Raw genomic sequence first — 16482 nt, forward strand, 5'->3', positions numbered from 1 at the left:
GTGTGGGGACCCAAGGGTTCCTGCAGAGCAAAATTTCTCGCCCCCCCCGGACCCCCCGGTGGCTGTTTAGCACACGGGAGGAAAGAGGGAGAGGCTCTTCGTAAACTGAGGTACCACTGTATTTATTTTCCAATTAACTGCTCACTTTCCCCCTTTCTACTTGTAGACTTAGATGAGATAAATAAACTAATGGTGAAGGATAGAAGGATCTGACAATTTCTGTTCCCTCAGTTTCTCTTTATCCCAATCTGAAATTCATTTCTCCACATGACGGCTGGCGCAGCGAAAAGAGGGTGAGCCCCGGCCGCACCGGCCCTAAATAGGGCAGGCCACGTCCCCCCAGCGACCCGATTGGCTGGCTGGGTAGACGATGCGGCTGGGATTCCCCCTGGTCTCACGGGGGCTAGAACCAGCCCCCGCACACATGGGGTGGGCATGAAGCCCACAACCCCACCTCCTCCCCAGCTCGGAAGTGGCTTTAAGAAAATCCTCAGGAACATTCTTCAGTATTCTAGTGTGAATTTCTTCTAATAAACATGTTTATTGTATAGAGTTTTGACTAGTGCCTACATTTTTGCAAGCAATTGCTCCGAATATAATGCATTTTTATTTTATTTTCACAAATATATCCATTATGATCAATGTTCCCCCCCAACAGTACCAACACCTCTTTTTGTTGTTAAAAAGTGTGGCACTTACTGTAACAACTTCATTGTGAGTATCAGAACCTGTTTTTCTAGGGAAAAGCACAGATTAAAATGCACTTTCTCCTAAAATATGCAGTCTTGTAAGCATTCATTAGTTGGAGAACTGCACCACAAATTTCATATACGTGAGAATTTCAAAGGATGTATGTGTTTTGGTCAGGTGCACTGAGTTCTGCCCAACATTGTGGGCGCCTGATGGAGTGCCCCACTGCAGCACATGACACGTTGGTTCACCCAGCCAGGCACCCACCGCGAAAGTTTTGTGGGTGCCTCAGCCCCCCCCCCCCAGCCTATGGTTTCAGTCATTTTTATCTGATTCTCACAAGCAGAAGACAGGGGCAGAAAATCTGTACCATAAAATGGCATGTGAGATTTCACATTGTTGAACTTTTGCCCATACACAAAATTCCACATCACTGGCTGCAGTCATGTGCATGACTGCATATAGGGAAACTAGGGAACATGGGAACCACATTTTCAAGCTTTCATTGCAACCCTTGATGCTGCTACATGGTGGGGAGTTATGTAGGTAGTAGAGTATTCATTAGATCCTTTCTGAGCAAGTGCAGCAGAGTCTAGTGATGGTAGATGTGGGACTACATTTTCCATGATGCCTGGTGGCCTTGAATATACTGTAGAATCTGCCCCAAATTAGGGACTACGAAAGGCAATAGCATCCATAGAACATGAGAAGTCAGGGAATGAGAAAGAAGCTACAGTAGAGGAACCCAAAACGGAGCCATTAGAGAATGTTCTGGTGTCTGGAGGAATCTGGGTTTGAGTTTAAATGGATCCCCCCCCCAAAATTATCCAGCCTTGGCCCATCCCTGTTAGATCTGGAAGACAGATATAGACATAATTGCAGGTAATAATAATAATAATAATAATAAATTTTATTTATATCCCGCCCTCCCCAGCCGAAGCCGGGCTCAGGGCGGCTAACAACAATAAAACAGTACAAAAGTACAACATAAACAACATTCTAAAATCATTCATTATAAAAATTAATTAATTCAAGCCACTGGCAACCATTGGGCCAGAGCTCTGCGAAGATTGCTGAGGGAGGGAGTCAGGCTGTGCCCTAGCCAAAGGCCTGGTGGAACAGCTCTGTCTTGCAGGCCCTGCGGAAAGATGTCAAGTCCCGCAAGGCCCTGGTATTGAGGCCCTGGTATTGAGCAGAATCAATATTATTTTATTTCTGGAATTTTATTTCAGCTTGATTTCTGGTGAAGCACTTCCCATAACCTGTCTCTCTTTACTAACCATCAACACTTGGAGAAAGCACTACATCAGAATAAGTTGGTGGAGCTGGATTGTTTTCAGCAGGGGCCACATCATCTCCAATGATAACAATGGGCACAAGGTCCATGTCCTGAAACACAGGGGAGGTAGATCATTCCAAGAATTTATTTTCATCACTGGCATCATCATGGTGACTGTCTTCAGTGCCAAGACCTTTATCTTCATTAAAGTAATTATCCCAAATTATTACAAAGCAGAACTCTAACTGCATAGCTGATATAAAAAATTCCTTCCAGTAGCACCTTAAAGACCAACTAAGTTAGTTCTTGGTATGAGCTTTCGTGTGCATGCACACTTCTTCAGATGCATAGCTGATGCCACACATCTTCATTTGTAGGTATCTCCCTCCACACCAGACATTCTCAAAAATGCACATGGTTCTTATTATGCATTTAAGTGATTGTCGGTGTTTCTAAGCAGTGTACATAAAAATGTAAAAAGCATACAGCGGATAAAAACAATCCATGCAGAGGTTTTCTGGCTACGTCACCAAACAATGGTGATTGCTCCTCGCTGCCCTCTGCAGGCAGCGAGGAGGTTCAGGCAGAGGGAAGCCAGGATTTATGAGGCAAAAATCCTGGCAATGTTCTCCAGTGGGGTCTGGGGAGCTCACTGCATTCCGCTGTGCCTCTCAAGCCCATATCTACCAACTTGAAAGGCAGAGTGGGTGTGACCTGGGAGTGTGTCCCTGCCATGGATGAGCCTCTGTCTCTGGCATGATTTGTGGTCGGTTTCTCCATAATTCAGACAACTGGCATTAATCAAGAGGCACTCCTGGACCAACATATGCTAATGGGCTGCAATCAGTCAGCTGCTGAAAGGACTGGGCGTGGCTCTTTGAAGGTATCTGAATATTTTATTTGAAACTTGAGAATCCTTACAACAGCCAGAAAAGGAAGGGGGAGGACAAGGTGCTTTGTGCTTTCTTAAGCTTTCTTATGGTTTTCAAATGGTCTCCTTTTTTCCTGTCCTCCGCTACATAATGAAAAGGATGTGTGTAGCCACTGCTTTGTTATTCTGTTTGTTACTTCAGAAAAGAGGGGGGAGGCTTTTGATTTATGCTCAACAGGGAATTTAACAAGGTTTTACTATGCCCTTTCCCCTCAACAGAGGCTGAATGGACTTTATTTAAAATTAATCCTTGATTGGACTAGGCTGAATTTGAGAAGAGATCTTGTTTTTAACTGTGTGCCGAGGAAGAACTCCAGAGTGGAATTTTAATGTCGGAGTTTGGATATGCACTCCGTGCGTTATTTATGGCTGCAGCTCATACTCTAGTTGGTAAACAGTGGAAGTAATGGAATGTGACCCTGTGCGATCCAGATAAACACTGCAAAGAACTGAACAATGGAACTGAACAATGGAAGATAGTCATTAACTCTCCCAGGTCTGGAACAACAATGTATATGAAGGACACGTGAAATGGATTATTTATTCATAAGATGTAACAGAGATGCTGTTTGTAAGGTGAAATAAGTGACCGGCTGGAAGAACGATTTAACGGCAAGTGAAGGATGTCAACTGGACTCTAAATAAGAAATTATGTGGCTATGTGAGGAAATCATGATGATCATATGTTTGGAACAGGAGTGGGAAACCTGATTTTAAGAAATTGCATTAAATTAGATTAATTTGGTTTGATTTGTAATAATTTGGAAAATGGGGGGGGGGATTGGGAAAAAACCCTCAATCTGTGCAGAAAGCAGGCTTGATGAGCCCACAGCTGATGGTGTGTGTATGACTTCAATCATATACAGTAACTGACCCTCAAGGAAAGCAGGTTTGAAGTCACTGCCCACCAGCTGATAGGTGATGACTTCAAGCCTGCTTATCAGTGGCACTTCAAAGCATGGTGAAGGGACCTTTGCAAGCTCTAGATCTTGCTTTGAAGTCCAGGCGATCATCACCTGACATCAATGTGACATCAGGTGATTGACAGGTTGGCACTCCCATCTACCTGTCAGATTTGGCCCACAAGAAGTATGAGAGATAAGGATCTGGTGTACTGGCCAGATCAGGTTCCCCATGTCTGATTCAGTAAGTATGAAACACCAGGAGCCAAAGATGTAGAAGTGGAAGTGCCTCTCCTGGTGGATATATACCCTCTTTCCCATTCCCCCTTTAAGCTAGTATCACACCACAGATACCAGCTGAAGTTTCTGAGGAAGCTACAAATGCCTGATGCTAGCATAGCGGCATTTTTCATTCAGGTTCATTTGTTTGCATAGCTCAGGTGTGGTTTCCTCTAGACGCTGTTGGGCTACAGTCTTCCAAAGTAACTACTCTATTCCGAACTTAAAAATGGAAAGGGTAATGCTGGTGGTCAATAAAAGAGGTTTAAAGACTGTGTCAAGGCAAATCTAAAAAAATGTAGTATAATCACTGACAACTGGGAAACACTGGCCTGCGAGAGCTCCAGTTGGAGAACAGCCTTTACCAAAGGTGCCATGGGCTTTGAAGACACTTGAACTCAGGATTCAAGGGAAAAACGTGCTAAGAGGAAGGTGTTAGGAGCGTCCTACTCTCGTGTAGGACCTTGTCAGAGACACATGCCCGACTGGCATGTTCTCTCCCTCCTGGTCGATCGTTCGAGAGCTTCAAAAGCTTTCTTTTGCCCAAACATCACAGCGACTATGCCAAAAGGCATTGGCACACTTAGGGATCCACAGAGTATTCGCAGTTTGCGTAACAGAACCAATAGCGCAGCATTTTGGCTAATCTACTTTATTTACATATAATACACTCAGAGCATTTTGACTTAGCTCCTGGCTCTTTCTCATCAGACAGCAAAGAGAGAGAAAACAAAGGACAATAGTCCCACTTCACGGAACACAGTAATACCAAAACATCCTATCTTTGTCACTACCCACACTGTGGGATGAAAACATACACCGTCATGTGAAAGACAACAATCCCATGACTGCAGACACGGGGAATGAATCTCCAACATCAGGTACACTTGGCAAATCCACACCATGATCAACTCCCGCCCGGAAACCAATGTCCCCACTGTGGAAGGACGTGCGGATCCAGAATTGGCCTCCACAGTCACTTACGGATTCATTGTTAAAACCGTGTTTATGGAAGGCAATCTTACTCAGCTACGAGTGATTGCCAAAGAAGAAGAAGAAGAAGAAGTTCCCACCAACCCCAGCCAGCATGGCCAGTTGTCAGGAATCATGAGATTTGTAGATCAACAGCATCATATTGTCTAGCCCAAGCATTTTCATCTTGCCAGCTTTCTAAAACAAATGCTTACCATCTTGTTACAGCAGGTTGCCTGACACCCGAAATGTGCTGTTGGAACGGTGATGCAGAACTCCAGCAAGCAGAACAGGAGATGCACAGTACAAAACCCGTTACCTACTTTGTTGAAAAGCTGCAGAACAGAGAAGCAGGTGAAATGACAGTAAATCAGTCGTGAGGATAAAATGGGTCTGAGGAGAGCTTCTTGGAGGAAAGGTGGGATATAAATGTAAAAATTAATGAATTTTTTAAAAAATGCCTCTGTGAAAGGGTAGGACAGAAATGTTCTAAAATGAATGCACTAGCCTGGATAGTAAGACATCAGGAAGTAAGTCCACTATTGAGACTGTGCAGTACCTGGCGTTATGAGAATAAAAATGGGAGATTATCCTACGCTACATATCTCTGTGTCCTTCCTCATCAACAGAACCTCCTCTCTTCTCCCCAGTTTCTAACTTTCAGCCAACAAAGGGACTCAGCTGTTTTTGAACAAGGATGTCTCCAGATAGGCATCCTTCCGGGTTGGTGTTTCAGAAATAATTTTGAGGTGACATATGATGGCGTAAGATGAGAGGCAGCCACCTGAAAATTATCTCTGAAACACCAACCCAGGAGGTTGCCTATCTGGAGACATCTCTGTTCAGTTTCTACTTGCCTTATAGTAGGGAGAAGGTGTGGAAAGAGGGTCTAAGAAAACACTCCACTTTCATGTAAAAGACCCAGTGTGGCTATGAGACTATAGCTACAATCGTATACACACTTACCAAAGTTTGAGGAGGCAAAGGGCAAGTATACAGACATCAGAAAGCCCAACCACTAGCTCATAACACCATCAAGTTTGAATACTGGGAATGGGATGGGTGCTCAACCATGGATTAAAATATTGATTTCTCAATTGATTTCCATAGGACGGTTCTTAATTCCATCCCAACATTTATTAATATATTCCCGGTGGAAAGGACCTAACCAGGCAATTACGTGATTCTCTCTGGCCTTTTAATATCGAGGTGGGTCCTCTTTTGATAAGGAAATGTCATGAACTGGAAAAATGAGAAACTGAAACAGACAGATTTCTCCATCCCTAGTCCCTGGGCATACCTTGGGTTTGGTTTCTTTGAAACAATGGTCAGTGGAAGTGGACAGGATTTATCTCTTCACACACATATACAAGCCAAGGTCCCGCTGCTTTGTTTGGTTTACAGTGATAACACTAGATTCTCACAGAAAGAAGATCAGGCCTCTGTGCTTTTATAGCCCAGTTCCAAGAATGACAGGCTACTGCTTCCTTACACACACACACACACACACACACACACACACACACACGGTAACAGAGAAGGAAATAAGTCCTGATCCCCAAATGGCTTTCTCCTTTCAATAAAGCCAATGGATTGAGAGACAGGGGCACTGACCATTCTTGCCAGGGCCATGAAGATAATATCCAGCAGTCCTGCTTGTTCTATTAATCCTCTCCTGGCCAAATCTCAGTCTTAGAATCAAGAGGCACAGGGCTGTAAGAGACACTTCAAATGACATCCAAACTAAACCTCCCAAACTTACAACATTAAATTATGATAATATTATATGATCAAAGTTATTGTGGGACTTGCTCACTTACCAATGTTCTCTCTGGATAAGCACCGGGATAGCCATAGAAAAAATAGGGTTGATTTATACACAACTGTGCTGTGTACATAATTATGCCAATTGTTGCCAATGTAGCACTTGTGACATGCATTCCCACATTGCATTTCACCTGAAAGAGTGATATGAAGGATCAGGATACCAAAAAGTACACACAGTGTGTGTGTGTGTGTGTGTGTGTGTGTGTGTAGAGGCCAGCCAATGCTCATGTCAGGTGTGGCTACTGGGCCTGACAGGAAGCTGCCTTAGTCACTAACCATAATCAGACCATTTAAAAAACTTACAAAACATGGAAGATGTCTTATATACAATTAGCCCTTAATCTGTACTAATTGTGTTCTATTTTTGTTTGAATTATGGTTTGTTATTGTTTCATTGTCTCTAAGAAAGGTTGCCAATGAAACGCGTTGGGTAATTTACTGTTCCCTACATTTTTCACATCTACACTCGTGGTTTCTGAATGATAAAAATGGGTTTTAAAAGGGTTATGAAAATCATATAGCCATATGACATTCTTTTAAAACATCAACAATGTGTTATTAAAATGTGACACCAGGTGACACTGCTGAGTTCGCCCTGTCAAGTAAGTGGGTAGACCAGGGGTCGGCAACCTAAGACCCATGGGCCTGAAGTGGCCCACGGAGGCCGTTTAACTGCCCCCCGAGCCGCCCCCGAACCGAGCGACCCACTCAGCGAGTCCCCGCGTGCTGCGCTAAACCAGGTGACTCTCTTCCGCAGCTCTGGAAATCACTTCTGCGCATGTCCAGACACCAGAAATTGCATCTGCAAGGGCGCAATTTTCGGCATCTGGGCATGAGCAGAAGCTATTTTCGGTGCAGCTGACATGTGCAGGCGCAATTTCCAGCATCACGCTGCACCTGTCCGGCCCACAGAGGATCTCCATGGGAGTGATCCGGCCCATGCCTGGTAAGCCTTGCCAACTGGGGTAGACTGTGCAGAAACAGAAGCGGAGGAACCAAATACTTCTTTGTTTTAGAACAGTGTTTTTCAACCTTTTTTGGGCAAAGGCACACTTGTTTCATGAAAAAAAAACACGAGGCACACCACCACTGTGTGTGGAGAGGGAGATGTCAGAGCCCCGCTGCTCTCTATGGGGAATCGGATGACAGCGGACTGCCTGTCCGCTCTCATCCGATCCCATCCGATCTGATCCCCACCCAGGACGGATGGAAAATAGGGTGGACACAGTCCGGCACCCGCCTAGTGGGCGAAAATTTGACATTTTTTTTTTTAAAAAAATGTTTTGAATTTTTCAATTTTTCCCACAGCACACCAGGCAACATCTCGCGGCACACTAGTGTGCCGCGGAACAGTGGTTGAAAAACACTGTTTTAGAATATCAAAAACATCATTCTAGGAACGTTTAAAAAGTGAGTATAGATCCAGCCCTGATACTCCCCAGATGATGTTGGAATTAAATTTTTTATCAGCCCCAGCTAGCATGGCCAAAGGTCAAGGGTGCAGTACTGGTGCAGAATAGTCTACTAACATATGGAGGGCACCAAGTTGGGGAAGACTGATCTAGAGGTATAAGAAAAACAAAATTTATAACCAATACTGGCTACATCCAATATTACAGAAGAAGAGAAAAAGGTATATAGCTCACCAAACTGCGGTTCCTATATTTTGTAGTTGACACAGAGATGGATCCAGAAACAATGAACTGTTAAAAAAAGGGGGGGGGGAGATGCATATCAATTCACTTCAAATTTACAGTAAAATACTCTCTACTTAGAAAAACCTGGTACTGTGGGAGTCTTGTCAGCAAAACATTTTGGCACCTGAGGCAAACCGCAAAACGATGCCTCCCCTCCCTGCCAAGGAAGAAGGAGCAAGTGAAGATCTAGATCAGGAGCAAAGTTCTAGATCAGGATCTGCTGCCCACATGGATTCTGTTGCCTGAGGCATTTGCCTCACATGCCTGTGGCGTTTGCCCTCCTAGGTGGGTCATAAGGAAAGGGTTAAATGAGTGTGAAGTGATTGGCCAGTGGGAACCAAAGGGGAGGAGTCAGAGTTAGAGTTGTGTGGAAGTCAGTTGGGAGTTGGAGAAGGAAGAGGGAGGATAAGTCTGCGGGTTGGTCGAGTTGTGTTGTGAGAGAGTGAGAGGAACTGTTAGGTGGAGTCAGATACAGTGGTGCCCCGCAAGACGAATGCCTCGCAAGACGGAAAACTCGCTAGACGAAAGAGTTTTCCATTTTGGAGGTGCTTCGCAAAACGAATTTCCTATGGGCTTGCTTTGCAAGACGACAATGTCTTGCGAGTTCCTGCTGGTTTTTTCCCTTCCCCCCTTTTTCTAAGCCGCTAAGCCGCTTATCAGCTGATCCGATCAGCAGATAAGCCGCTAAAAGCCGCTAAGAGCGCTAATCCGCTAATCCTTCAATGGGCTTGCTTCGCAAGACGAAAAAACCGCTAGACGAAGAGAATCACAGAACGGATTCTTTTCGTCTTGCGAGGCACCACTGTAGATAGCTGGGATAATCAGTTTGAAGTTGTTAGGAACGTATAGATCAGTAAAGAAACTAAGATTAAGAAACTGACAAGAAAAATTAACTGAAACCTTAAACTTGTTCATGCTTATAAAAATAAACTTGATTATTTGTTAATGTTAACAACTGTCTGGACTCCGTGTGTACCCGAGAGAAACGGGTTGGTGGCAGCGAGGAGGCAATCACAGTGGTGGCACAGGGATCAATAGACCGTCAAACGTCCGGGGACCCTGTGTGATCGCCACAATGCCTCATTAGTGTAGGGGGTGTGGTGACAGATGTCACCCAGCAAACTGTCAATACACACATAAAAAACAAAAAACCCAGCCACGCAATGTGGTTTTTTGTTGGATTTCCCCCCTGTATCCTGTTTTGTCCATGGGCTGGAAAAAATAGGGGGGGGGGAGTGCGGATGACACCCAAAAACATGCACGCATGGGATGCATCAAATCCACTTTAAACTGCCATGTGTACACAGCCCCAGGCAGTCACGCTGATCCTCCATGTGGTTTCCTGTTTCCCCCCCCCCCAACAGCCAGTCAACATCCTGCGATTACTCAGCATGCTTAGTCTGCTCGGCTGAAAACCTTGGGGTTTCAGTAAGCCTGATAACTCCACCTTGTGAATGGGCGGTTCCATTTCCCTACACACAGCAGGAACATAGGAATCTGCTATATACTAAGTAAGACCCTTGGTTCATTTAGTTCAGAATTATCTACTGGGTGAAGTTCTCCAGAATTTCAAGCAGGGGACATCTCCAGCCATACTTAGAGATGCTGAGACTGAAATCTGGCATCTTCTGCAAGCAAAGCAGATGCTCTGACACTGAGATGTGGCCCTTCTTTATACATGCAAGAGAATACAGTGCTCAGTTTTGTTTATTAAGCAACTGTAAAATCAGCATGCTAAATTAGATCTCAAGCATCTGTTCGGAACTGGAAATTTTCCAATGCAGATTACCCCAGTTTGCCTCAGAACATTTTCCAGAACCAATTCAAAAATTTCTAGATCTGCACCACTGACTTGTAGAATTGAGGTTGCTGTTAGTATATACGACCATGACCAAAACCTTCACTAAAAAAAACATAATAAAATCCACTAGAAACATGTAGCCTTAACAAGACAAGAAAGAGAACAAGGATAAAAAGAAAAAAGTTTTTTGTTACTATTCAATTCTTATTCTTTCAATGATTTTATTTTAAAAATGTTAAGTACACCTCTCAGAAATGTTGAATATTAAGTAGCATATAAACACCTTAAATAGAGAAAAACCTCTCAAATGCATTACAGCAAAGGAAAGAGATTACCCCTAATAATGTTCTGGCATTTCAAAATAATCCAAAGGGCTCCTATTCTTTTATGTTAACTTTCACCACCTGCCTCCTTACTTGAACACATGAGGAAATGTTTTTGAAAATTGCCAAGTCCCAGAGTTTAGCATGCTGGATTCTTAAAAGTGAGGCAAAGAACACGATACTTACAAATACTCCACCCCAGATTGGAAAATATGACATATTGACCAAAGGGGCATAGAATGAGTCCAAAAGAAAAAATGAGACTATCCCAAAGCCAATTTGTATCAATCCAATCATGATCTGGATGGCCTGTAGGAAGAAAATACACAAACAATATTATTTTTAAACTGTTCCTAGAGACCTGGAAATATAGAATGATAGTTTTTGCTACTATTTTCATTTCACTGTTTTATTTTTATTTTTTCATTTCTTATCATTACTAGCTGCCTTGGGCATGAATCCTGACAATACTGTGCATTAATATTTAAAGGAAACCAATAAATCTGATATGCGCTTACTCTTTAGCACAGTCCAGAAATATCACCTGAACAGAAATATCACCTGAACAAAAGCTAGATGAGGTATTTTGATCACTGCAAAAGTAAAAGAGGATCTCTCCTTAACCAGATTTGAGCCAAGAAATGTGAACACCCAATTTTCAATCTGAGGGATTGGGAAATTTGATTAAGTTCATATTTAAAGGTGAAACTGCTTTAAATGCACTTTCTGAAACAACATGGGCATCGAAACACTTCTCTGAATTTTGCAATGCAGTCCTCCAATCAAATAATGTTTACAAAAATGCATATATTGGAAGCAGGGGTGTGTATAAAATGAACATATCAGTGAAAACAACACACACAAATGTATTATACATGACGAGACTTGCAAAAATGTGTACATCAGTCAAAATATGTGTATTAGTCAAAACAGCATACAATTCACAATTTTCATGGATTTTTTAAGATTAAAAAAATCACAAATTGCTTCAGAAATAGCAAGAACAGAATTTAAGACTGGAAAATAAGAAACCGAGAGAACAAAAATTGAGAGATAGATCATTCCTAATCCTGATACAGATGAAATACAAAAAGTGACAAATGAGTTCAACCCAGTCACCAAAGAGAAACAACACATAACTTTCTACAACTTGGCTTTACAAAAGACAGTGCTTAGATTGGTGTGCCAGCAGTAAGCCTTTATAGGTCTGTAGATCTTCCCTCAGTTCCTTATGCCCTGATTACCCCCCAGAATGGGCTGCTCTAATGAGCTTTGTGTGAGTCTGGCTTTGAAGATGGGTTGAAGCTTCTTTTAGCAACTAAAAAATAAACTAAGCACTGTTAAGTTCATACACACACTTTCCACACCCCCATGAGTCATAATCTTTCACTCTGTTCTGCTCATTAAAATGCACTTGCACATAATGCCCATGGCAGCAATTCCCTTCTGAAGGTTCCTTGGGCTGGAGGTGGGACGGCACAACTACAGAGGACCTGCTTAAAAGCCCACCAACTGCAGTAGTTCGGAAGGTGGGCACAAGAGATCTTAACCCTCCCTGACTTTGCTATTGGCTCAAACCAGCCATTTCCTCCATTTTTTCAGTTGATAATCTCAACATTCTCTGGCTCCACTTCCCTCAGTGCTCCATGGGTCCTAGAAGTTCACAGGACCTTGCCATACTTTCTTAGTGCTTAAAAACACACACCTGTTTTTTCTTTTAGTTTACAAACTTAATGTCCTTCCTCACTCCTGGAGACAAAATTGAGAATGCAGAAAGCACTTCCTTAAGTGGTTGTCTTAAGGTTCCTTAAGGTTGTCTTGTTTTGCCTCCAAACTAGTAGGTATGCAGGTACATTGTATACCTGGGGCTCTCAGGAGGAAAATCCTTGGAGTTTCCCTAAAAATATATAGTTAAGGGTAGGCTGTCCCTCATTCATTCCCTGTATATGGGCATTCAGCACCAGAAAAGTGTTTCTCTCTAGGCTCTCCCTGACTTTCCCTGCCCCTCCATCTTCTCCCCACAGCAACCCTGTCAAGTAGTTTAGGCTGAGAAATGGTGACTGAACTCTATGGCCAAGTGAGGGGGTTCAATCTGGGGCTCCCTAGCTTTAGTCCAATGCTCTAACCACTACACCACACTGGCTCATGATATGAGAGCTCTGCCTGTTGCATATTTGAAGTGTTGAACTGACAATTGCTCCTGGTGACCACTGAAATCACCAGGGACAGAAACAAGAGCAGATGACATCTGCACTTACCCCTAAAGTCTTAGCCTCTACTTTTACTTTCTTCTCCAGCTCCCTCACCCAACGCTTCCGCTCAGGTTGGTTGCTTCCAAGCTGCTCGTCTATATATTGTGCTACTCCTGGTTGTTGCCCAATGGTAGCATGGATTCCCTGGCCTGCCTGAATTATGTCGGCTCCATTTGGAAGAATGAACGCTATTATTCCATTTTGTCTTCTCACTGGATCTGTTGTCATAGCTGAAATGTCTGCAAAAACCAACCAACAAAAACAAATCAAAATAGCAAACAACTTTCTCTGAGATTTGGACAAATATAACAAACTTTCCCCCACACACAGAAAGAGGAAGTTCCACTGAGCTATGGCCCGTCCATCTGTTTCTATGAATCCGTCACATGTTTGATAAAACCATGTGGGAATAGCACAAATGGCCTGTTTGGCTTCTGAGAAGACAATCCCTCCCCTCAGGCCAACAATCTGAAAGACACAACCCAAAAAAGAAAAGGGCTGAGAAAGCACCAATTCTTTGTCATAGAGGTCTTACCGATAACAGCAGGAATGGAAAAAATTATAGAGGGGCCGGTCGTTGCTGGTCTTTCAGTAGAGCCAGTGGAGAGTGTAATAGTTTTAAGAGAGTCCCTTGTACATTGACTCAAGCAGTGTCACACCTCCCCGTTCCCCCTGCACCAAGAGAACTACCAAATAGTTGCTTCCTTAAGCAGATGATAAACAGGACAAGATCTGAGGCCAGATGAAACACATACACCATAAATCCCACACACTGAGTCATAGAAGGAGCCACAGTTGCAATCAGTCTTCTTTTACATGCTGTGTACAAGATTCCCTTTCTCAACCCAAACAATTCCCAGAAATAAACCAACGTGTCACTAGACCCAAGCTCCGAAGATTAATCTCCTTTTACACGCTATGTACCACATCCCCTTTCTCAACCCACACATTTCCCAGACATAAACCAACAAGTCAATGGGCCCAAGCTCCGAAGATTAATCTCCTTTTACACGCTATGTACCACATCCCCTTTCTCAACCCGAACATTTCCCAGACATAAACCAACAAGTCAATGGGCCCAGGCTCTGAATATTGTGAAGTCAGATATTACAAGTGCTCAACTCACTGATAGGGAGTGAAGCCTTTACCACCAACCCATAATGAAGTCATGATACTTTGCTGGCATATGTACTCAAAGTCCGTGTGGTCCTTTGCTTTTCCTCTAGTTCAGGCAGAGGTCCCTCCTGCTGACATTGTCATGGTGATGTTCCACTGAAGGCTCTCATGAAGAGTAGTCAGGCTGCAGCACAGCTGAAGCATGAGTTCTCCTCAGGTGCCTAAGGTTTCTTCAGTAGGTAGTTCCTTCCATAGGCTTTGCATTGTAGGAACATGGCTTAGTTCTTTTGCACATCACCATTGCAGGGACCCATTCCTTCTCTGCTTGCATCCAGATCTGGCCCCATTCCTCAAGGAATGCATAAAGCATTGGTATAATAATGTTGCTTATGGCAGCCTCCAGCTGCTCATGAGCTCCAGTAATGAATAAAAATAACATGACATAAAGTAATCCAACATCACAAATACAACATAAATCATATAGAATAATTAACAAATAATCAGTGAAACAATTACAGTGGTACCTCTGGAGGCGAACAGGATCCATTCCAGAGCCCTGTTCGCATCCTGAAGTGAATGCACCCCGCGACTGCACATCTGAATGTGCGTGGGTTGCGATTTGCTGCTTCTGCGCATGCGCATGCGCGTGACGTCATTTTGAGTGCCTTCGCATGCAAGAGCGGCAAAACCCGGAAGTAACGCGTTCTGTTACTTCCAGGTTGCCGAGGAGCGTAACCTGAAAGCGCTCAACCTGAAGTGACTTTAACCTGAGGTATGACTGTACAATTTATAAAACACTGTTTACAAAGCAACAACTAATAAAAGCTAAATATCACAAGTACTATTATATGATTAACAAAGCAAGGCAGCATTTTTAATCTAATATTGTAAGCAATATGAACAACATTAACAAAATAACAACTAAAAAAAAAACTAAGCACTCTTAAGTTCATACACACACTCTCCCTGTGATTCATAGTTCTTCACTCTCTTCAGTTCCATAAAATACACACAAAATACACATAATGCCTGTTGCAAAGCCATCTCAGCCAGATGCCATGACAGAAGGGGTCCTCTGGTAGTGGGCCCTGGTGGAGAAGGGGCTCTTGGGCCTACCACCAGTGGTAAGGTGGTTGTTGATTCTGGGTGGACTGTTCAGGTGCCACTGATGAGAAACTCACCCACATCGGTCCCAACAATCAGGGTGTCCTGATTATCAGGATAATAGCGATCATCAGGAGGTTGATTCCCAGTCTAGGAAGTCCAAGTAAGCCTCCAGATTGGAGAGAAAGGGAATCCTATGCCAGATGGCACTTCCTTATGTAAAAGACTCAGGATTCCCATGCCACCTGCCCTTAAAATGGGTTCCGGTTATTCAAAAGTAAGGGGAAAGCCCTCTGCGACTCTTTGAGAGGACACCAGTATCCTTTACAAAGATGTGTCTTGGATCAATTAAGCACCAGCCCCAAATAAAGTTAAATACCTCTAAATGTACTTACGTTGCCCTGCTTCCTTCACTCTTTCTCAGTCTCTCAGTGTGCCAGAAATCTCACCAGGAAGTAATCAGCATCAGACTTAACCAGCAGATGTCCTAGGTTATTGAACTACTTTAGACAGACAGAATGAATGGAGGGTAATATATTTGTAGGTAGGAGGAGACATCACACTTTGCCAAGGGGACAGCATAGTTTATTTCTGAGACTATTTTATAGCATAGCCAAAAGACAGGTAACCCGTTGCTGCCCTAAACAAAATCTGGAAAAAAGCTGAAGCTGCCTCGGCTATAGTGTCATTGTTGCAAAGTATGATTGGAAGTGATGAGGTAGAAATGTGGTTCACTTTGCATGTATAGGCAAATCTACTTAATCTGCCTTTTCCAAAACACCATGCAATCTGAAACATGCAAGCCTTTGAAATGTGTGCATCTCTGAATTTTGTAATGCAGTTCTCCAGTCACGTAATGTGTACAAAATGCATGTACTGGTGTAAGGTGTGAAAAAAACCCCACAAATTAGTGAAAGCACGCACAAATGCCTTGTATTTGGGGAAGTTGTGCTTTGCAAACTTGTGTAAATTGGGCAAAACTGAATACCCAGAAATTCATGCTAAATGCTGCTGAATTTTCTTAAGGACTTGCTTGGGGGGGGGATTGCACCTGTCTTCGCTTGGAGTATTTGTGTGCTTGGATAAAAACTTGAACATGCCTATTACTCAATGTTCTGTGTTCAGAGTTGCTCTCTGATGGAAAACGCCTCAGTTGACTGCTTTGTATAACTTGTACAGTAAAATTGCAACTTATGTGCATTTAACATCTGCAATTTCAACTTTATGCAATTGAAGGCTGTCCGGTTGAAATCACACAAATTAAAGGCATAATAACAAATATTATATTAAATTAATCATACAGGTTGAA

The 16482-nt window shown here is 43.1% G+C and overlaps 1 protein-coding gene across 1 annotated transcript in view; it reads right to left on the reverse strand.

Annotated features, from left to right (window-relative positions):
• LOC308592740 (uncharacterized protein) overlaps window positions 1–15211 on the reverse strand; it is a 42877-nt gene extending 27666 nt beyond the window's left edge. The window contains exons 1-7 of the mRNA XM_081204460.1: window positions 14594–15211; window positions 12960–13192; window positions 10888–11010; window positions 8527–8583; window positions 6874–7011; window positions 5269–5388; window positions 1967–2079 (exon numbers count right to left, since the gene is read on the reverse strand). Of these exons, the coding sequence (XP_081060586.1) occupies window positions 1967–2079; window positions 5269–5388; window positions 6874–7011; window positions 8527–8583; window positions 10888–11010; window positions 12960–13192; window positions 14594–14711 (902 nt within the window). The 5' untranslated portion in view covers window positions 14712–15211. The remainder of the gene's footprint in view (window positions 1–1966; window positions 2080–5268; window positions 5389–6873; window positions 7012–8526; window positions 8584–10887; window positions 11011–12959; window positions 13193–14593) is intronic.
• Between the last annotated feature and the right edge of the window lie 1271 nt (window positions 15212–16482).

This window comes from Podarcis bocagei (genome assembly GCF_964188305.1).
Source record: "Podarcis bocagei genome assembly, chromosome: 1".
In the NCBI taxonomy this organism is placed as follows: domain Eukaryota; kingdom Metazoa; phylum Chordata; class Lepidosauria; order Squamata; family Lacertidae; genus Podarcis; species Podarcis bocagei.